The sequence below is a fragment of the Orycteropus afer genome, unplaced genomic scaffold (genome assembly GCF_000298275.1).
Source record: "Orycteropus afer afer isolate SDZICR_OR568_19922 unplaced genomic scaffold, OryAfe1.0 scaffold00123, whole genome shotgun sequence".
Lineage (NCBI taxonomy): Eukaryota > Metazoa > Chordata > Mammalia > Tubulidentata > Orycteropodidae > Orycteropus > Orycteropus afer.
The window spans coordinates 681,359-703,854 of record NW_006921710.1 but is presented as its reverse complement, the minus strand read 5'-3'; the positions used below and the strand labels follow the sequence as shown (position 1 = coordinate 703,854).

At 39.2% G+C, this 22,496-nt stretch overlaps 1 protein-coding gene across 1 annotated transcript; it reads left to right on the top strand.

Moving 5' to 3' along the window:
• Positions 1-369: 369 nt before the first annotated feature.
• On the top strand, positions 370-18,048 carry GTF3C4 (general transcription factor IIIC subunit 4). Its single transcript, XM_007944199.2, has 5 exons — positions 370-726; positions 7,647-9,470; positions 13,185-13,315; positions 16,356-16,444; positions 17,984-18,048. The coding sequence occupies exons 1-5, from the start codon at positions 370-372 to the stop codon at positions 18,046-18,048; spliced, it is 2,466 nt and encodes an 821-aa protein (XP_007942390.1).
• The last annotated feature ends 4,448 nt before the right edge of the window (positions 18,049-22,496 follow it).

Sequence of the window (22,496 nt, the reverse complement as noted above, 5' to 3'; positions counted from 1 at the left end):
GTCTCCTAAAGGACCCAGGGACTGGTCACCAGGAGACAGGGTCTTTGCTTGCTACGCACGAGGTGAATTTAGAGCCACGTTTTCTTCTCAGGGTTCTTTTCACTCGCTTGCAGACAAGGAGCAGCCAGCCCTGAACACTTGGATTGGACTTGCAGAGGAGGCGCGCTTTCTAGACAGGCAGCTCCTTAGTCACCTGGCAGGGCTGGGTCGCCCGGCAACGGTGGGGTCCTTCTTGGCTCAGCGGCGCTTGGGGCCAGAGGGGAGAAAACTGCCGCGGAGGGGGCTGGCGGCTGCTGTGAGGGAGGCTGCAAGGGGTCTGCTACGCGGGATTTGCGCGCCCGGGGATTTGGCTTCTGGAGTTAAGGGAAGATGTCCACGGCCAACAAGGCCCGCGTAGGGCCCGAGACCGATGGGCCTGCCCCACCTGGGGAGGAGGAGAGCGAGGGGGGCGGTGAGGCGGGCGCGAAAGAGCCAGGGGCGGACGCGGCTCCCGGGCCCAGTGCCTCTTTCCGCCTCATGGTGACTCGGCGGGAGCCGGCCGTGAAGCTGCAGTATGCAGTGAGCGGCCTGGAGCCGCTCTCCTGGTCGGAGGACCACCGCGTGTCGGTGTCCACGGCCCGCAGCATCGCTGTGCTGGAGCTCATCTGCGACGTGCACAACCCGGGCCAGGACCTGGTTATCCACCGCACCTCTGTGCCCGCCCCTCTCAACAGCTGCTTCCTCAAAGTAAGTCGTCTCCGGGGCCGGGCCCTAGGATCTTCTCCTGCTCCCTCCCGCAGCCGCGTCATCCGTCCCTGGGGAATCCCGGCCGGCGCTTAGCGCGGGAATTCCCTACCTCGTACCCAGCGTCAAGATTTTCTTAAGTGGCCAGGGTCGCTGCAGCTTGAAAAAAAGGGGAGAAGAAGAAGAGGAAGAACCTTGGAGCTTTTTGCGCCCAATTTTTTGGATGAGCCCCCCCTCCCCCCCGCCCCGGAGCCGAGTCCCGCCAATCCTCCCGTTTCCCCTAGTGTTTGACTGACTACTGGCGTGCTTTGCGAAACTCCACCCCCTGTTGACCCAACCTCTGCCGTTGCTTCTATTGTCTGGGGCCTACTCCCCAGGCCCTGGCTGGCTTTGTTTACTATTTTAGGCATTTGACTGTTAACCAGAAGGCTGGCGGTTCAAACCCACCAGCCACTTCTCGGAAGGAAGGTTGGGCAATCTACTTCCGTAGAGATAGCGCGTTGGAAACCCAAGGAGGGGTCGCTCGGGTCGGAAACGACACCAGCGAGTTTGGTTTTGGCCTCTTTTGCTTTGGAGAGGATAAACTGGTCCTTTCCCTTGTCTTAAATATTTTAGCAACTTTGTTATGAATGATCCTTTCTTCTCGCTCTGGGCAGATGGGTAAAATACTAGATCTTGGTGTTTATACTCCAGTTTCTCTTTAATAGCTAAAAATCATTGAAATGTAGGATGAAAAATAAGATCTCTGGAAACAAACACAGTTCTTAAACTTCAAGTACAAGGTTTCTATGTAAAGTTAGTGCTTTCAGCTTCATAAAATCTAACTTTACCTTCAGAGCTTTATGGTTCCTTAAGTTTTATTGTTTTACTGTCACGATTTTCAAATTAAGTTTGTTTTTAGAAAAGTAGTAAGCCATATGATTTATCTTCGTGGTGTAGACATATAGAGGCTCTTTTTCTTTTATAGATTTGTATGCACATATGTGATTGTCAAAGTGTATTTGAAATACCACTATATGCTATGCGTTGACCTAGGTCCTGGAAATACAGGTGGCTACAAAGCAAAGTTCCTGCCCTCATGAAGTGTACATTCTTTGGCAAACAATAATGTAATGTCAGGTAATGATAAATGTTTTGAAAGTATGTGTCTATCAACAGAGAATGTGTTATGTGAAAATAAAGGATTTTTAAAAACTTTTAGTCTTGACAGACAAGTTATTTTAAACATGAATTATGTGAATCCCCCGAGTTGATGTGCTCAGCTGCTAGGAAAGGTTGGAGATTCTAGTTCACCCAGAAGTGCCTCAGAAGAAAGACCTGGTGATCTACTTGCAAAAAAATCAGTTAGTGAAAACCCTATGGAGCACAGTTCTCTGACACTTACAGGGTTGCCATGAGTTGGAATTGACTCCATGACATCTGGTTATATTAGATCATTGGTAGATTTGTTTGACCAAACCTTCTAAGATCTTGGAGAGGATGTGAACAAATTCATCTGTGTATAGACAAGTTGAGTGGACTTTATGCTGGCAATTCTCTGCCACAAGGGCAGAGGCAGAAAAAAGAGGTTTAAAAACATGTATCCTCTAAGGAAAAGGAACTTACTGTTTCTAAAAATGTTCATATGCATATCCCAAGAAAAAACGTTTAGTGTATGTGTCAATATGATAGAGATTGAATACTTTAGCAGAGGAAATTTAAAGAAAGGACGGACTAGTGAGGGGACGGGCAGAGAAGGTTATTGAATCTGCAACAGGTCTTTAAAGAATGTGGTACATACTTGGTTTCTAACAGGAAGGGAGGAAAGGGCATTCTGAGTGTCAGGAATAAGGTGTTCATCTCATGTGCCTACATATTTTAAGTCATGAGCATGATTTCCTGTTTGCGTAAGTACTGACAAATCAACTGATGAGCTCAAGTTTTTCTAGAGAGTTAGAGAAGTAAAATGGAAGGAATTAAGAGTGTGGATTAATGTTGAGCCTGTGGATATGATTTTTACCTTTCTGATAAATTTGCCTCTGTAATTAGTTCCACAACTGTCTAACTAGTAATAGGCAATTCTTATGTATCTCTTTAATAGTTGATAAAAAACATGCATAAAATTAATTAATAGAATTTTCCTGTTCCATACTGTTTTTTGGTATGCATATCACACAAATCATCAATCAATTGGCAGTCTTACTAGACTCTGACTGCCTGGTGAATGAATGCTAATTGTCCCTTCTGAAAGAAGCCTCTGTGGGATAAAACTGTGCTGTAATGGTAGGACTGTAAAGAAGTCTGTATCAGTACTCTGATGGCTCTGTCCATTGACAGTCCTTGGGAATTTGAATCTACTCAGGGCTATCCAGATTGCTTTTGTTCTAACCCAAGAAGATGGACAATCAGCAATCTGGATCATAATTTTACTCTATAGCACTGCTAGAAATCTAGATGCTTAACCCATTTGAAGCTTTTGCCCCATGATTCTGTTATTCAGATTTGTGTTTCTCTTAGGAAATTTTTCGGTTGTATAACATTTCAAACATTAATTAAATGTTAATTATCAGCTACATGCAGATTACTGTCCCAGGCACTGAGGATGTGTCATATAAAGGTGAATGATATACATTTTATACAATAATAGTGATTTAAGAATAAGTCTCAATTTTCCTTCCCATTGGACTAGTATTTAGTGAATCATATAGTTGTGTACAATTCCACATTCAAATAATGTATGTGTAATTTAATGTGTATTGATTGTTAAGAGCCTTAGAAAAATAATATCTCTTTACTTTTACTACATTATATAAATATTATCTATCTTTGGAATGCTATTCCTTGCCCTCAAGAAGCTCACTATCTAATAGCTTCAAATGATTTTTTATCTGTCAAGTGCTTACAAAGTACCTAGCTGTTAGTGCTTGTGTTGTTGTTTGCCGTCGAGTCGGCCCGGGCTCATAGCGATCGCTCCTTGGGTTTCTGAGGTGGTGTTTCTATGGAAGTAGATTGCCCAATCTTCCTTCTGAGGAGTGGCTGGTGGGTTGAACCACCAGCCTTCTGGTTAGTAGTCAGATGCCTTAGGCACCATACCACCAGAGCTCCCTGGAAATGGGATAGTATATAACTAAATGGGATAGTGTATAATTAAATGAATTGTCAGAAGCAGGACTCTGGAACTGGGCTTTAAGCAGTGTGCTCATTGGACACCTGCGTGCTCTTTTTAATTTGTTTAACTAGTTTTATAATATGGAGAGTGGGGGCGGGGAGGTTCAGTATGCAAATTAAAATTATTATATTAGAAATTGCTACCGTGAAGCTATGAGGATTTTACTGAGTGGTCAAGATCTGTGCTACTCTCCATCTTACCAAGAATCATTCTTCTATAACGGGTGGAACAAAGAGTATTTCATTATGTGCTGCTGTTGTGGGTTACCAATTGTGTGAGTTTACCTTTGGTTCTACAGTACTTTCAGTTTGTAGTAATTTACCTGTTTTAAAGATTTCTATCTTGTTTATAGTATTGTTGTTGTTATGTGCCGTCGAGTTGGACCCAACTCATAGCGACCCCTCCTTGGGTTTCCAAGGTGGTATCACTATGGAAGTAGATTGCCCAACCTTCCTTCTGAGTAGTGGCTGGTGGGTTTGAACTGCCAGCCTTCTGGTTAGCAGTCAAGTGCCTTAGGCACTATGCTACCAGAGCTCCGTATAGTATTGTAGGATTTGGTGAACAATTTTATGTCTATCCTTTATTTTACAAATTTCTTGTATCTCATTAATATGTACTTAATCCTCAGAAAGTATAATCATCATCATACCAAAAAAAAACCAAACAAATTCACTGGCATCTAGTCGATTCTAACTCATAGCAACCCACGTTGGGTTTCCGAGGCTGTAAATCTTCATGGAAGTAGTTTGTCCCATCTTTCTTCCATAGAGCAGCTGGTAGGTTTGAACCACTGACCTTCTGGTTAGTAACCAAATGCCTTATTTACTACACCATCAGTGTTCCTAATAATCATCACACCTAACATTTACTGAGCACTTACTAATGTATGCTTTTGCATGTATTTACTTACTTAATCTTCCTAACTAAATAGTAATATTCTCTTTTATAAATGAGGAAATTAAGGCCAGAAGATTTAAGCAATGTGCTAACAGTCACAGAGCTAATGTGTAAGTAATAGAGCCAGGATTTGAACCCAGGCAGTCTTTAATCGTACCACAGATTTACAGTCATATCCTATGCTTCATTATGTCATAATTCAAATTTTATCTACCCATACAAAGCTCTAGGCTTTGATTAACATTATTTTATTATCAGACTAGCCAGTTAAATATCTAATTAATTAGAATTTCCAGTTCATATATCTTCAACTTATCCAAGAGACTACTTGAAATGTCTTTCTAAAGTCAAGAGTATTCTTTAGGATAATAAAGAGAAACACCCCCCTAAAAAGTTCTATTGTAAAAAAATGTTTAGATACCTCTGATTAAGTAAGTAGCTTTACAGTAGCTCCGTGGCCAAGGCAGTTAATGTGCTAATGTGAATTGTGACTTTTTAAGGGGGAATAATATATAATATATTGCATTTCCAAAACGTATTTGACCACAGAACTCTTTCAAGGGACATTTAGGGGAGTGGTAGTCTGTGAAACACAGTTTAGGAAAAATTAGTCATCTCATTCATTTGGTGGACTTTATGTCTACCTTTTATTTGCTTATTTATTGTCATGTAGCAATTTTAGCAGAAAAAGAATAAGATTAAACTATTCCAGTTATCCTCTATTAATTGCTAGTGATGACTGCTATCTAAGCCATTAATTTGCTATTACACTGAAAAATTTTATTCTCTATCTAGCTTACTATTCTGTAATTTTTGTTACCTGTGTTTGGCATATTTTAAAATTATGTATTGCACTCTGGTTTTCTGACACATCCCTAATTGTACAAACTTTATCAAGGAATGTAGTTGGTAGTTCTGAGTTCAATATCTGCCAAGTTCTTTCTGTGTCTTAGAGTGTAATTCCTTTGGGTTTGGGAATTAAACTAATTTTAAATGACTCTTACCCATATAAATTTTATGTTTGAATTCTCTTTTAATCATGTTTGTTCTACCCTTTCTAGTTTGAAGATAAGCCTCCTTGAAAAAGGAGATGGACATTAAAAAGGGTATAAGAGATTCTGCTTTCTTTTTCTGTTACCCATTTCTCTAAATAGAGTGAATGGGTCGAATCCTTGTTCTTCCTGCTTCTAACATAACAAAGACCATCTTTTGGTTGATCTCAGGTCTTTTTTGGTTTTAACCTTCCAGAATATTTTTAGGCTGTTGGACCACTCTCATTTATCTCTCCCTTTATCTTTATATTTACGTGTATATGTTCCTGTCAAGTCTTTTTAAAGAGCTCCCATCAAAAGGCTGGGTGGTATATATTATGAACTTGGAGGAGAAGAGACTGTGAAAATTAGAATGATCTCAGAAAGCCTCAGAGTTATGATGGATAGGATTTAGATAGAAGGAAAGGGAGCAATCTGGGTAAGGGAGCCAGGGAAAGCAGATGTGGAATAGTCTAATTGGAGCAGAAGTTATCTATGAAATAGTAAACAAAGTAGTTTGAGTTGGCTCTCAGCCTAGTTTATGAATAACATTTCAGATAGCAAACTTAAAACTGACATTTATATTGCAAAGATAGTATAAAAATCCAAATCTTAATTGTATCAAAAGATGTATATAGAATATACTTCCATGAATTTTTTAATACTTGATTCAGATCTAAGTGCTCTGTTGACTCTTAAGAATCAAGTACATCTCCTTTAACTTTTTATTGGGATTTGGGTGCAATTTTTTTTTTTTAATTGTGATTTGGGTGAAAGTTTACAGAGCAAATTCACTTTCCATACAGCAGTTCATATACACTTTGTCTCATAACATTGACTACAATTTACCACAATGCAACAACTCCCCTCCCACTTCTTCCCCATAGTTACCTCTTCCCTGTGTCCTTCCCTCCATGGACTCCTGCCCCCTGAGCTGTGTCCCTGTGTATACACAGCCCTTCTATTCTCCCGTGATTGTTCTCTCTAAGGAGTGTACCTACCTAGTGTAAATGTTCACCTCATATGCCTGCCTTTCGTTTGGCTAGAAGCCCCAGGTGTAGGTTCAGTTCCAGCTATGAAGGGCAGCTAGGGGCCATAGTCTCAGTGGTTCTACCAGGCTTTATCAGACCAGCAAACCTGGTCCGGCCCCCCCCCACAAATGATTTTGAGTTTTGTTCCACATTGTTCTCCCACTCTATCCAGGATCTCCTACATAGATCCCCCTCCGAGTGGTTGACAGTGGTAGCCAGACACCATCTAGTTCTTCTGGTCTCATAGTTGTGTAAGCTGAGGATTGCATGGTGTACTAGTTGCTTGGACTGATTGTTTCCATGAATCTTGATTTTTTTCATTCTTCTTTGCTCTGGACGAGGAGAGACCCATCATTGCATCTAGATGGCTGCTTGCAAGCTTTTAAGATCGATTTAGGTGCAATTTTACAAAGCAAGTTTGTTTTACATTCAACAGATCATACACATTTTGTTTTGTGGCACTGATTAGCATCGCTACAATGTAACAGCTGTCCTCCCCCTCACTTTACCCCCCTCCCCAAAAAAAAGAATCAAGTAAATTTCTACTGCTCATGTCAGTTCTAAGACAATGGAAATCAGGCTAAGAATAATGACAAATTTTATTCTGGTCCTTAGAAAGATCACCATTTCTTCTAGTAAATTTTCCTTTAGTCATTAGATGTGTACTTGGTCTTTTAAATACATATCATGCCAAAATTGACAGAATTCAAAATTACTGTGTTAATGTCAATCTGTTAATATAGCCTTAAGTAATATAAATGTATTTATTCTAGGTTGAAATACTTATCTGATACTTTTCATATCTCTTATTTTCAGGTTGGCTCAAAAAAAGAAGTTGCTGAGTGTAAGGAGAAATTTGCCACCTCTAAAGACCCCATAGTCAGTCAGACTTTCATGTTGGATAGGGTGTTCAATCCTGAAGGAAAGGCTTTGCCACCATTGAGAGGATTCAAATACACTAGCTGGTCCCCCATGGGTTGTGATGCTAATGGCAGGTGCCTGTTGGCAGCACTGACCATGGACAACCGCCTGACCATCCAGGCTAACCTCAGCAGACTACAGTGGGTACAGCTGGTTGATCTGACTGAGATTTATGGAGAACGTCTTTATGAGACCAGTTACAGGCTCTCTAAGAATGAAGCCCCAGAAGGAAATCTTGGGGACTTTGCTGAGTTTCAGAGGAGACATAGCATGCAGACACCGATCAGAATGGAGTGGTCGGGCATCTGTACCACACAGCAGGTCAAGCATAACAATGAATGCCGTGATGTTGGTAGTGTGCTCCTGGCAGTCCTCTTTGAAAATGGAAATATTGCTGTATGGCAATTCCAGCTGCCATTTGTAGGAAAGGAATCCATCTCTTCATGCAACACAATTGAGTCAGGAATCAACTCACCTAGTGTTTTGTTTTGGTGGGAATATGAGCACAATAATCGGAAAATGAGCGGCCTTATTGTTGGAAGTGCTTTTGGACCTGTAAAAATTCTTCCTGTCAATCTCAAAGCAGTTAAAGGTTACTTCACTTTGAGGCAGCCTGTTGTTTTGTGGAAAGAAATGGATCAGTTGCCTGTGCACAGCATCAAGTGTGTACCACTTTACCATCCTTACCAGAAGTGTAGTTGTAGTTTAGTGGTGGCTGCAAGAGGATCCTATGTGTTTTGGTGTCTTCTTCTGATCTCCAAAGCAGGTCTGAATGTTCACAATTCCCACGTCACAGGCCTTCACTCACTGCCAATTGTCTCTATGACTGCAGACAAACAGAATGGAACAGTATACACGTGCTCCAGTGATGGGAAAGTGAGGCAGTTGATTCCCATCTTCACAGATGTTGCATTAAAGTTTGAACACCAGTTGATTAAGCTCTCAGATGTGTTTGGCTCAGTGAGGACTCACGGCATAGCAGTGAGCCCCTGTGGTGCATATCTGGCTGTCATTACCACTGAGGGCATGGTCAATGGCCTCCATCCTGTTAACAAAAACTACCAGGTCCAGTTTGTTACTCTCAAAACCTTTGAAGAGGCAGCTGCTCAGCTCCTGGAATCTTCGGTTCAAAATCTCTTTAAGCAGGTAGATTTAATAGATCTAGTACGCTGGAAGATTTTAAAAGATAAACATATCCCTCAATTTTTACATGAAGCTTTAGAGAAAAAGATTGAAAGCAGTGGAGCTACCTATTTTTGGCGTTTTAAACTTTTCCTCCTGAGGATCTTGTATCAGTCAATGCAGAAAATTCCTTCAGAAGCCTTATGGAAGCCCTCCAATGAGGACTCAAAAATCTTACTACTTGATTCACCTGGGAGGGGCAATGCTGAGGATGAACCACAAGAAGAAGGCACTTCTAAACAGGTGACTAAACAAAGCCTTCAGGAGAGGAGTAAAGAAGGTGATCTGGATGAGCCTACTGATGACATACTCACCCAGTCTGGTGATGCTGGAGGCCGTGAGCCAATGGAAGAGAAGCTCCTCGAGATACAAGGGAAAATTGAAGCCGTGGAAATGCACTTAACTAGGGAACACATGAAACGAGTCTTAGGAGAAGTTTACTTGCACACCTGGATTACAGAGAATACAAGCATCCCTACCAGAGGACTCTGTAACTTCTTAATGTCTGATGAAGAATACGATGACAGAACAGCACGGGTAGGTGTTTATTAACCAAAACACAGCAACTGTGGAAAGGCTACTTTCTTTAGGAGAAAAAATGACCTAAATTGAATTCCTAATGCTCAACTTTTGCTTCGACATTTTGTAGGTAGTTGATTGGCATGAGATACAGGAGAATAAGTAGGAAACATGGATTAATGTGGAGGACATAGTCGTATCACATAAAGGATGTTTTGGTTCTCTCCCACACTATGGGCTTCATTGATACACAAGGTCTTATGGGGTGAGATTTCCAGGCTATGGATGAGCTCGAGGCAGCTGCATTTAGTAGGGTAGTACATGATGGTGCAGTCATGGCAGTGGGAGTGTGGTACCCTGTGCTCCTTTCCCCTCCTGTTTGCAAAAGTTTCTTTTTTAGGTTTTGTTTTCCATTTGAAAGCCTTTGAGTAGGTCTTCTGCCATAGTCGGGAAGAATATATGAATAATGTATATTTTGCTTTTGTAAAAACTAGATACAATCTTTATTTTGGTATTAGAACAATCTTACAGTGTTACTCAAAAGGTATTCCATAGAACTGTCACTAGAGTTATCTAGTTGGGGAAATACAGCATAATCTGTATTCCTTTTAGAGGTCCCAGTGTCCATTATCATGTTACAGGTTTTGAGAATTCCCACAGAAAAGAAGCTGTTTAACTTTGGTTAGCCAGTTTTATCCAAACTTAAGTACCTTGGAACCTTTTTTCAGCTAACAGCTGCTAAAATCCTGAAGAATTTATACTCTAAGGAATGAATTATGTGGTAAAATATTCAAAGTATTGATTGAAGGCAATAAACTTAGTTCTCTTTATCTCTAATGTTAAATATTAAACCATTCACATGTCATTCATTGCATTTTCTTGCTGGAAAGTGTGTATGTATACTTGTAAAATTATTGCTTCTGTGAGCTATTCACAATAATCTTTAAGAGTAGTTAAGATGTACTGTTCATTTAAGTGACTACTCTTGCTTAAAAGTCAACTTTTAAACATTTCATTATGGTCTAAATTGTCTGCAAGAGTATTCTGGTTATCACTGTTCTATAGGATCTGGAGGGGGTATTGTAAGGATTAATGAGGTATTAGCAAAAACATTTTGGAAAATGTGTAATGGACGTTGGTAACAGTTTAGTAGTAAATGTCAGGATGGCTCAGGAGCTTGGGGAAGCTACATTTAACATGAGGTTCCAGCAGAGCCCTGGTGGTGCAGTGGCTAAAGCGCTCAACTGCCAACAGAAAGGTTGGTAGCTCAAACCTACCAGCCACTCCACAGGAGAAAGATGTAGTAGTCTGCTTCCATAAAGGTTACAGTGTTGGTAACCCTGTAGGACAGTTCTACACTGTCCTATAGGTTTCCAGACCAAAAACCAAACTAACTGCCATTGAGTCGATTCTGCCTCATAATGACTCCTCCTTGGATTTCTGAGGCAGTATCACTACACAGTCTTCCTTCTGAGGAGTGACTTGTGGGTTTGAACTGCCAGCCTTCTGGTTAGCATTACACCACCAAAGTTCCCAGTGAGTCAGAATTCTACTCGACATAAATGGTTTTTCCCTAACAGCCAGTTTAAAGAAAAGATTATACCCTTGCCCATCTATAACAATTGAGTTTGTTTTTAATAACAACTGAATTTTCATTGACGACAATGTGTGACATGTTTAAAAATCCGACTATATACATAAAAACTTACTCTAGAAAGCTGATTTAGTAATTAATTGTTCCCGAGATCCTCAGCTTCTATGTTAATATAGTTATTTCAGCATTTCTCAACCTTTTTCTTTATTGCCCTACCACCCCATCCCCTGAAGGAGGCTTTTTAGACAATTTTCCCTAATAGCCCCATCCATAAAATGTTAATACCACAGATGATACTGTGTATGTGTTTAGCACATCTGTACTTTACACATAAAAAGAGTAAGAATTATTTTCACTCTCCAAGAACCAATTTTTTTCTCCTTGGAGGTAATATCACCCCCACTGAGAATATACAAGTTAAATTAATAAGGTTGGGTTTGCATGATCAAGATTATTGATAGAAGCAATCCTTTAAAATTTGAGTGTGTCAGTACTAGAGGAATTCTGGGCAGGTTTTGTCATAATACAACTATACAGATGTATGGTCTGTCTAGAAAAGAGGGGTAGGGGTGTGCATCCCTGCTATGTTGTTGTTGTTATATGTCATCGAGTCGGGCCCGACTCATAGCGACCCCTCCTTGGGTTTCCGAGGCAGTATCACTATGGAAGTAGATTGCCCCATTTTCCTTCTGAGGAGTGGCTGGTGGGTTTGAACCGCCAGCCTTCTGGTTAGCAGTCAAGTGCCTTAGGCACTATACTACCAGAGCTCCTGCATCCCTGCTACAAGGGACTATAAATAGGATTAAGACTCTTAACCCTGAAAAATGAAAGGCTAAAAGTTAATGAGATTTAAATTTGTAAGTTATATGCAGGGTGCACGAACTTCTGAGATACTAAGATACCCTTTGCAACTTAAATGAATTAATTTTAGTCAGTGGCTCATTTAGAGGATTCTTCCATAAGAAGATAAACATAAATGGATTCAATATTTTGAAGGCCATTAACTGCTATTAAGAGAAGATAGGTTTTAAGGGTTGGTTTATCCCATGCCTCTTGATGATAGATCCAGTGAAGTTTTTCCCAACAAAATAATGAAGTAGATCAGTGTTTTAAAAAGAAATATAATCCTAATAGACAAAGCAGATAAAAGAAAAATAGAAGGCTGAGATCCCTGCTTGGTTGACCGTTCTCACCACTACCTTCCCCCTTTCTCTGCAGTGAGGATCTGTGGAGCTTAGATTGCAGACTGCGGGATCAGTCATAGGTCTTTGGGTCATTTAAAGTGAAATTAAAATTACTTTTAAAATCCTGAATTTCTTTTTAGTTTGTAAGCCTTCTTTAAGGAATAAGACATTTGTAACAGTTCTGCAAAGTGACATTGGTGGTTCAGTGATAAAATTGTTGCCTTTCATATGGGAGACCCAGGCTCTATGCCTGACCAGTATCCCTCATATGCACCTACCACTAGTTTGTCACTGGGGGCTTTTGGGTTGCTATGATGCTGTGCAGGTTTCCGTAGAGCTTCTAAGACAGATTAAGAAATTTTTGTCTCAAAAATCAGCCAGTGAAAATCCCATGGATCACAACAGTCTCATCTGAACCATTCATGGGGATGTCACAGGACCAGGTAGCATTTTGTTCCATTGTACATGCGGTCACCATGAGTCAGGGGCTGACTCGATGGCAGTTAACAACAGCAAGAGTTCTACAAAGATAACAGTGTTTCTCATATTTTGCATATAGAGACTATGCTTTTTCCTTTTTAAAATCAAAACATTATAAATAATAGCTAAATACTTTGTCTTCTAACAGAACAATGAAGTCCTTGTTTCAGAAGCAGCTAAACTGAGGCAAGTAATAAGATTTTGATTTTCAGAATAGTTTTGCCTTTAGTGGTTGTGGTTCACACTGTTACTACATAATCCCTAATGAATTTATTTTATTCAGCCAGTTGACACAGGTGAAAGGAATAGCTTTTTTTCACTCTTTAGATCAGCCTATATGGAAATACAAATCTCTAACTCTTCTACAATACTACATCTTTATTTTTATTTCAATTTTCCTTTGTCTTAGTAGACTTTTTCTTCAGGAAATCCTGCGCTCGCCACTAAGCTTTGTTGACTACTTTGTCTTATTAGGTGCTGATTGGACATATCTCAAAGAAGATGAACAAACAGACTTTCCCTGAGCACTGTAGTTTGTGTAAAGAGATCTTGCCATTCACAGATCGAAAACAGGCAGTCTGTTCCAATGGCCACATTTGGCTTCGGTAAGCCATTTTAAGCAAGCTCCTGCTTCTGTTCACTTTTCAGTTTGGTATTCCTCAAACTAGCACTGTAAAGTATTTATCTATCCAAAATATATGTTGCTCATCCTTTTATGTTGGAGAAAAACTGCTATTATAAAAACTAGCTTGGACTTTTATCATCGGTATGACTAATGCAGGATGCTCTTTAAGGACAGTTTTACTGCTTGCTATGTAGGGGTTTCCTTATTTATTTTGGTAATAATGGTTTCCTTTGAAATAACATTACATTTTTTAAAATTATGAAAAAGTAATACACGTTAATGAAGTATAAAAGTCCGTAAAATGAAAGGTAAAAGTTTTCCTTCTCCCCTCAGTCTCACTCTCAAAGGTAATCTTCATGTGTCTCATTTTACTTTACCCATGAGCTACAGTAAATCACTCCCTCCACGAGGTACTTTTCATCATCTGGCTTCGAGGACACAGTGCTCTCCTGATTTTCTTCCTACCTCTGACTCTTCAATCTCAGTCATCTTTGCTGGTCTACCTCATCTCCTTGCAGTCAGTCCTTAGACCTTTTCTTCTGTCAACATTTCTCTCTTGGTGGTCACATATCACTTGTACAGTAGTGACTTAAAATTATTGCTTTAGCCTGAGCCTCTCCCTCAAATCTAGACTTACATATCTAATTGTCTACTCAGTATTTCTAGTTGGATATTTAATAGACATTTCAAATTTGTACCCAACCTTTTCTCACCACCTTCATCTCTATAACCCTGGTTGAAGACAACATTATCTCTTGCTAGTTTATTGTAGTGATCTTCCAGCTGTTCTTGCTTCCATCCTTGCCCTTCAGTTTGTTCTCAGTATAGCTGTGATCATGGTCATGATTCTGTTAAGACTTTGTCAGCTCATGTCACCCCTCTATTCATTTCTGATCAGTAAAAAGCAAAAATCCTTTCAGTGACCTATAAGTCCTTTTTCCCTCCCTAACCTCATTTCCCACTTTTCTCCTTGCTTGCTTCATTCCAGGCACACTGCCCTCATTGCTCCTTAGGTACATGAGGCTCTACTCCCATTTGGGGACACTGCAGTAGCCATTCCCTTTGCCTGGAATGCTCTTCCTGCAGATGTCCACATGGCTTCCTCAAATGTTACTTTATCAGTTAGGCTGTCCCCGGCCATACTACCTAAAATTAGCACATTTTGCTGACCTCCTACCCTCCCAATATTCTCCATCTCTCTTCCTTGCTTTATTTTCCTCCTTAGTAGTTACCACCCTTTAATATACTGTTGTTTTTCTTGTTATTTCTCCCTCCTTTAGACTAAAAAGCTGCATAAGACCAGGGAATTTGGTTGTTTTGTACACAGTTCTTTCTAGAACAGTGCCTTTTTTTTTCTCTTTCTGGAAGCACTGAATGAATTTTTCTTATTTCTTTTCAACAGAAACAAGATCGTGCTATACATATTATCTTTAGCAGCTTGCCAATTCTCTTATAAAATATTGTGGGCATTTTTCCCATTCTTATTGACTATGTTGTTGTTATGTGTCGTTGAATTGGACCCGACTCATAGCAACCCCTCCTTGGGTTTGCAAGGCAATATCACTACGGAAGGAGATTGCCCTATCTTCCTTCTAAGGAGTGGCTGGTGAGTTTGAACTGCCAGCCTTCTGATTAGCAGTCAGGTGCCTTTAGGCACTACGCTATCAGAGCTCCCTTACTGACTATAGTGTTCCCTTATATGGATGGTCCATAATTTACTCCATTATTGAGTTTTTTGGCAATTTTTTTTTTTTTTTTTTTTGCATTCCTACACATTTTCTAATTTGGTGTATTTAATGGAGGAATTTAGATTTTGGGTTTGTAAGAATAATAACAACTAACATTTGTTGAGCATTGCCAAAATGCCCACCACTATTCTAAGCAATACACAGCAACCATGCATGATGGGGGACTATGACTATTTGTTTTTACAGAGGAGGGAGCTGGGGTATAGGGATATTAAAAAACTTATCTAAAGTCCCATGGGAAGTTACTGGCAGAGCTAAAAGCCTAACATTTTGGCTCCAGAGTTCACATTTGTAACCACCACATGTTACACAAACTCAGGACCAGGCAGTGTTTCCTTCTGTTGTACATAAGGTTGATATGAGTCACCTAACATAACAATGCATTGATGCCTCTCAGATAGGGTTTTTACCAACAATTTCTATTTTATCTGATTAAATTTAGAGACTCAATGCTTCAGTATAACTTCTGTATGTGAGAATGGGTACTTGCTCTCACTCAGATATAATCTTTCTTCTGGATACTCAAGTCTTTGCTTAAGGTGAACCTACTTGGAATCACTTCTCTCAGCATTTGTTTCTCTTTACATTTTCCATTCTTTAGTTGCCTGATTCAGAACCTTTATCTTTTGGGAAACCTTGCCTGTAAAATCCAAATGCACTCTTTGCCATCGACTTTTATTTCCTGGTCTTGGTAGGTACTCACTATGAGTTGGAATAGACTGAATGGCAGTGGGTATTTGGGTTTGGTAGGTGTTCAGTGAATGGTTATTAGATGGAATTGAGTGTTTCTATACAAGAACATTTATTAATGTCCTCTTTTTTCCCATCATTTTTGTCTTCTGTATACATCAGGTTTTTCCCACTATACTGTCAGTGTCTTAAAATCACGAACAAGAATACTTTTCTGTTCTTTCGAAATAATACATGATCAGTTTCTTTTTATAACCTATTAAGAATTCAAAGTACAGTCAGTTATGGACAGATTAAATTCTTTCCCAGTATTGTAAATATGGACAAAAAAGAAGCTGCAGTGACTAGATTAGGAGTCTTATATCCCTTTCCCGAGTACTTTGACATAGCCATTTCTTCTTTGCTTCCCCTTTCATTTTGCCATGAATTTGTGGAGTATTTTTGCTTGCTCATTTTGCTTATGTGTAGTTTTGGAATAATTAAGTCTGTGCTGAAGTTAACCTCCAACATCATGCAGCTTTCACTTATTTTGGTAGAACCCAAGCAAACTCGCCCTTGACAATACAATCTATCTTCTTTTAGGTGCTTTTTAACTTACCAGTCCTGCCAGAGTTTGATATACAGAAGATGTTTGCTCCATGACAGCATTGCCCGACATCCAGCTCCAGAAGGTGAATGCTCTCCCAGCCTTGGGAAGATGCGCTTGAGCATGCTGGCAAAGTGCCAGCACCTCAGACTAATGACTTGAGTCAGACACACTGCGTAGTTTATGTAGTCAGGAATGGGCAACAGGCTTGTTCTGCTCTTTACATTATTATCTTGAAGCCATAGCACTAATTAAAAATTGAGAATTGGAAGGTGTCATGTTAAAGTCCATATTGCATGTTTAGTATGCAAGTTAAGTACATCTGTAGTTTGCTGTTGTGTCACTGCAAATATTCATAAATATTCACTGATAAAAAATGTCAGAGCTTGTTTTAGGGGGCATATGTGGATTGCATTTCAATGAAAGCTCTACAAACAAGATTGTATACAAAAACAACATTGCTGAACCAGTAATAGGATATGCAGTTGGAGTCATTCTTCCAGTTGCCATGATGGATTTTTTTTCCCCCTAGTTCATCTATATTCTCTTTCCTAAAAGCCCTGGTAACAAAGCACACATTTTTGAGATAACTAGTTGGAAGTAAGATTGCAGATATTAAGGAATGAAGTGATATAAATATCCATACCGATGTCAAATTTATGGTCTTAGGCTCATTGACATCATATACATGTTTTTGGGAAATTTATGGTCTCGATTAACTAAAAAAATAGACTCTTGCTCTGAACTGGCTGAAGCTTTCTAATTCTAAGAACTTGGTGTACTGGCAACTTATATTCTGTTTTAACTTTTATTATGGAAAATTCCAATCATACACAAAAGTAGAAAAATACTATGAAACTTAAGGTGCCCATCTCTCAAAATTTACTAACTCATGGCCATTTTTGTTTCAGCTATACTCCTATAACTTCCCTCTTTCTCTTGGATTATTTTTGAAGCAAATTATTAGGAACTTTTAACATTCACTGCATTTGAGAATTACTAGGCTATTTAATAGGCAGGACATCTGGGAAAGATTGAAACTTAAAAAAGAAAAAACCCTGCCAGTTGACTGAGTTGAACCACATGTAGCTTTTGAAAAGAAAAGAGTCACTGGCTCTAGAGTGGTTCTAAGACTTCTGCATCTCATAGACTGGGAAAGTTTGAAAAAAGTGGGGAGGGGTATTGACCCGGCATTGCCATTCTTATTTCTCTAAGTAATGGCAGTTTTTTAAAAATAACTGTACTGTAATTTTATAAAAGAATATTTTAACACTAACAACATTTGAAGAATATAATCTCAGAATAAAGCATAATCCTTTAAGTAAGTGTTGTTTTATGACACATTCATTGCCTTACCTTTATTTTCCTGTTTCATCACAGAGGAATGAAAATTTCATCACAGACTTAGCTCTGGGAACCACAGATTTTGTGTAGCTTCTTTTAGAATGGTGGAAACTGAGGCTCAGAAGGAGTTAAGTGCTTTGTTAAGGGGCATATAGCTAGTTAGTTGCAGAGCCAGGACCAGAATGCTGGTCTCTTCATATTGCAGACCAGTGCTCATCCCATTTCATTGTGTTTCCTTTTCTGAAGCTAACCTTTGATACCAGTTGTCTTCCTTTTGCAGATCCTGACTGGATTAAGAGGTTACTGCAAAGCCCCTGCCCTTTTTGTGATTCTCCTGTCTTCTAAATGTCAGTGGTGGCAAAATGGAAAGGGCATGTACTATGCTATAGAAAACAACCTCTAGTCTGAAGAGAAAGGATGCTCTGGAGTAAGCCTGGCCTTCACAAGTGGAAGGCACTCTTCACACTTGTAAATAGGACACTGGGAACTCATCTCTGAAATGCATTCTCTATCACCAGGGACTAAAGGATGTCGCCAAATGACTGAATGCAGAGATTTTAAGTAGTTTTGAAATGAACATAGCCCCCGACTCCTTATCTAATGAGGAACACTTATTTTTTAATTATCTTGACTAAAGCAGTTCAACAAAAAGGATATCCCGTCATTTCTAGAATTAGAATGGTCTCTTGTAGAGAATTTGGATAAAGACCTTGCTGGGCTGAGTTAGGTTTTAATCCTTGTTTTGGTCTAGAATTGCGTTCTTGCTTCAGAGAGCTGAAATTCTCTGGAATGTGGCATTCAGTGTACCAACAGATATTAAAAGCGTCTAAAACAGCGTATGGGTCGGATATTTTGTTCTTGGTAAATAGCCACAGATCTTGTTTTTCATGCATATTGAAAAGTATTTTCCTAAGTCTCTTTTGTTTTTAAGAAATTGAAACAAAGACTAAAATTGGTTTTAATGTGTCAGATGACCAGATAACTATTATAATAGTTGTGACTTGTTTTTAATTAGCTCCCATATCATCGGATTTCCTCACCAACCTCTTTCATAGTATGTTAAATATTCTCGTTCACCTATGTCATATCCCTGTTTAAAATTTAATCTAGATGAGATGTTTACACATAGACTTTTGAAAAAGAAAAAAAAAATCACTTTCTTGTATTAAAACTTTTTAGTATCTTTTCATATTGACAATATCCAGGCAGGTTTCATTTAATATCTGATGTAAGAATATATAGTGACCCTGCCTAGAGACTTCTGGAGAGAGATGAGCAGCTCAGATGTGGAACCTTTGAGCTCTGTTGCTCCAAGTGTGTGCAGCTCATTTGAACAGAGCCTGGGAATTTCTTCCTTCTGTAAAAGTCCTTGATATATGTAATACAGGTATTTCTCTGTGGGCAATTAAAAGGAGATGTCAAGGTAATTATGCTTAAGACCTAAAATAGACATTGTGGAGTTATAGTGTTCTTGGATTTTTAAAGTAAGTGTCCTAGGAATTGGTGCTAATTTATAGAACTGTAATGCACACATCTTGAAATGGTTCATATTTCTGGAAAGTTGGATAGGAAATATGTGAATTTTTAAACTCGTGTTTCATACTGTTCGTCTTTCTTGCCTTATTCTAACGTAATTTCCTGCTTTCATCTTATAACCTCAGTGAAAGAAATTGTATCCTTTAGATACTTTAGAAATAACCAGGTTCTCTGGTAGTTCAGTGTTTAAAACATTCAGCTGCTAACCAAAAGGTCAGCAGTGTGAAGCCACCTGCTGGTCTGTAGGAGGAAGATGAGGCAATCTGCTACCGTAAAGATATATAGCCTTTGAAACCCTATGTTGTTGTTATGTGCCATCAAGTCGGATCTGACTCATAGCGACCCCTCTTTGGGTTTCCGAGGCTGTATCTCTATGGGAGTAGATTGCCCAGTCTTCCTTCTGAAGAGTGGCTGGTGGCTTTGAATCACCAGCCTTCTGGTTAGCAGTTATATGCCTTAGGCACTACGCCACCAGAGCTACCAATAACAGTAATGTTATTGTTGTTATGTGCTGTTGAGTCACACCCGACTCATAGCAACCCCTCGAGTTTCCGAGGCAGTATCACTATGGAAGTAGATTGCCCAGCTTTCCTTCCGAGGAGTGGCTGGTGGGTTTGAACTGCCAGCCTTCTGGTTAGCAGTCAAGTGCCTTAGGCACTTTGCTACCAGAGCTCCTTGAAACCCTGTGGGGCAGTTCTATTCTGTCTTATGGGGTCTGCTGTAAGTTGGCATTGACTCAATGGTAGTAGGTTGGCTTGGGTTTTAGAAATAATATCTTGATAGTTGGATAGCACTGTAATAAGCCTATGTTTCTATCACACTGCACTTGTATTCTTCCCACCTTCTTTAACAAAGAAAAAGAGCCTTTAAGAGGCACTTCAAGAAGGCACTTCCAAACAGCCTGCTTTGAAATGTGTTTTGTTCTCTATACAAATTTTTGTTTAAATTCTTAATTGTCTATTTGCTGGAATCTTCTTATTTTTCTTATTTCTTCTTACCTTATTTTGTTGTAATTTCAAGAATAGTATTTATCCAGACTTTCAGTTTCAGTATATTAAATTGATTTTCAAGAAGGAGCTAAGCTGTATTGTAGTCATGAATAACACAACACACAGAAGGTTGTGTGGTTTAAGTGTGTGCCTGTAGCTGTTTTGCTTTACAATAAAAATTGAGTTCATGTCAAGGAACTGCTACAGGTTTAATAATCATGGCATGCTTAGTTTATTTTTTTATCCTAATTGGAGTTCGTAGGTGAATTATTCTTAATTGGTAATTTTATGCTGCTGCCATTTAAAACTTAAAGTGAGTTTTTATTTAAGGCAGTTGTGCATTTTTGTGAGCGTGTTTAACTGTTAGGGGTTCACAATTAAAGTTATTTTATGTATCTTTACAGGAATAAACATAGTAACTATTTTACTAATCTATATAAGAGTGGTGTGCTAGAACATTGATTCTTTTAGGCTCAATGGCATCCTTAACACTCTGAAATCCAGTCAGTGTCTGCTTCAGCCCCACTTTCTTCACACCCAGTTAGGAGGCTGCCTTCATCATCCCCCTAGCCCTCCAATCCGTGGAGGTTCCTTCATTGACCTGTGAGGATGAGAGGAGGTTTTGAGTTGGGGGCAGCATCACAAACAGCATGCTTCTGAATTTCTCTAAGCATTAGTGTAGCAGTGAAGTCAGCATACTTGATGATGGAGTACTGATTGTTATAAGGGACGAGTTGGCCAGTGAAGCCTAAGAAAAGTATACTAACATTAGGAATCTTAAGACTAAATTGCATCTAGTTTAAACTGATCACACCCTCTATACCTTCATAAAACTTGCCTGATTTGTTTAGCAGATTTCACATTTATTTCAGCTTTCACTGTAATAGATCTTTCAGGAATGGAAAGAATAGAAGTGATATTGCTGCACTACATTTAAAGTGCAGAAGCAAAGATTATAAAATTAGACCTTTTAAGGTACAACACTGTTGCATTTTGGGAGTCTGATATCTACATGTGTTTCACATTTTCTCTGCCTAGGGTTAATTTGTTCCTATTATTCTAGATGAGAAATTGATAGCTTATTATGCTTGATACTCATTCTGAAATCCTCATGTGTCCACCACCCAGACTTCAAATTGCTCCCTACTATTATATGTGCCAAAACCACCAATTATTTTTCAGTGTCAAAAGTTATTAGGACCATTGGTAAAGCATATGGTTGAGAGTGACATTTTTCTGCTTCTCCCTCTGGGAAGTTTTTGAGAATATTAATGTTGTAGCATGTGGGTTGAACCTATTTGCAAGTTAAACAGGTTAATTTGGTTAAAACAATGTTAAAGGACAATGATTAAATTAAAATATATTCAGTTGTAATTATAATAGTATCAGATAAGACCAAAAAAAAATTGATGTTTGTTGGTGCTTGTTAGGAGGAATACAAACGCTAGTTTTATGGAGCACCTGCTCCCATTGTAGCAGTTAAACTGCCTTGGAGTCTGGTGAAGAGCTGCAGTTCCTGGAACAGAACCAGGAATTAGCACCCCTGATTAGTTTCTACTGAGTTTATCCATCCTTAATGCTCCTGACCTAGCTCTTGCTTTTTCTTCCCAAAGAGGCGCTCTTAACTTCCATCCCTTTGGTTTTGTCAGCTTTAGGACGTGTTCAAAGCTAACATTTCACCAGATTAATGATGTATGTAATTGCTAAAAGCTAAATCATGTAATGAGTCTTCTTCCCTAGAAGAAATTATTTAATAGTTATTATTTCTTTTTAAACTTAATAGTGTGTTTAATAACTTGGTAAGTTGTATGTGGAGTGTTCTTCAAAACTCTTTGTACTTTCCTAGTCAGAGTGCTCAATAACTGGTTGGTAGAGACTTCAGGTTAGGAATTGCTCAAGTGTAGCTCCTTGCCACCACTCAGCCCTGTTCACTAAGCCAGTTATTAATCTCGACAAGCAAAAATTACAGTTAAAACTAAATTGAATGCATCAGCAGGCCTAGTTGTTTTTTTTTTTTTCCCCCAAGTGAAAAGTATGTTCTGCCTTTTTTTCTTTTTAGAAATTGGGCAGCAGCAACAGATAGCTTGACAAATGAATCTATTTCCAGCTAGCCACCATGTACTATTTTGACTTCCTGCATGGCCTCATTAAGTTATTATGAATGTATCTTTATGCTCTTACACTGCTCTTAAATGTGTTGATAGAGTTTAGCAATTCTGTGAGACCGAGAAGTGTCTCAGGAGCCTAGCCTTTCCCCTCAAGGCTGTC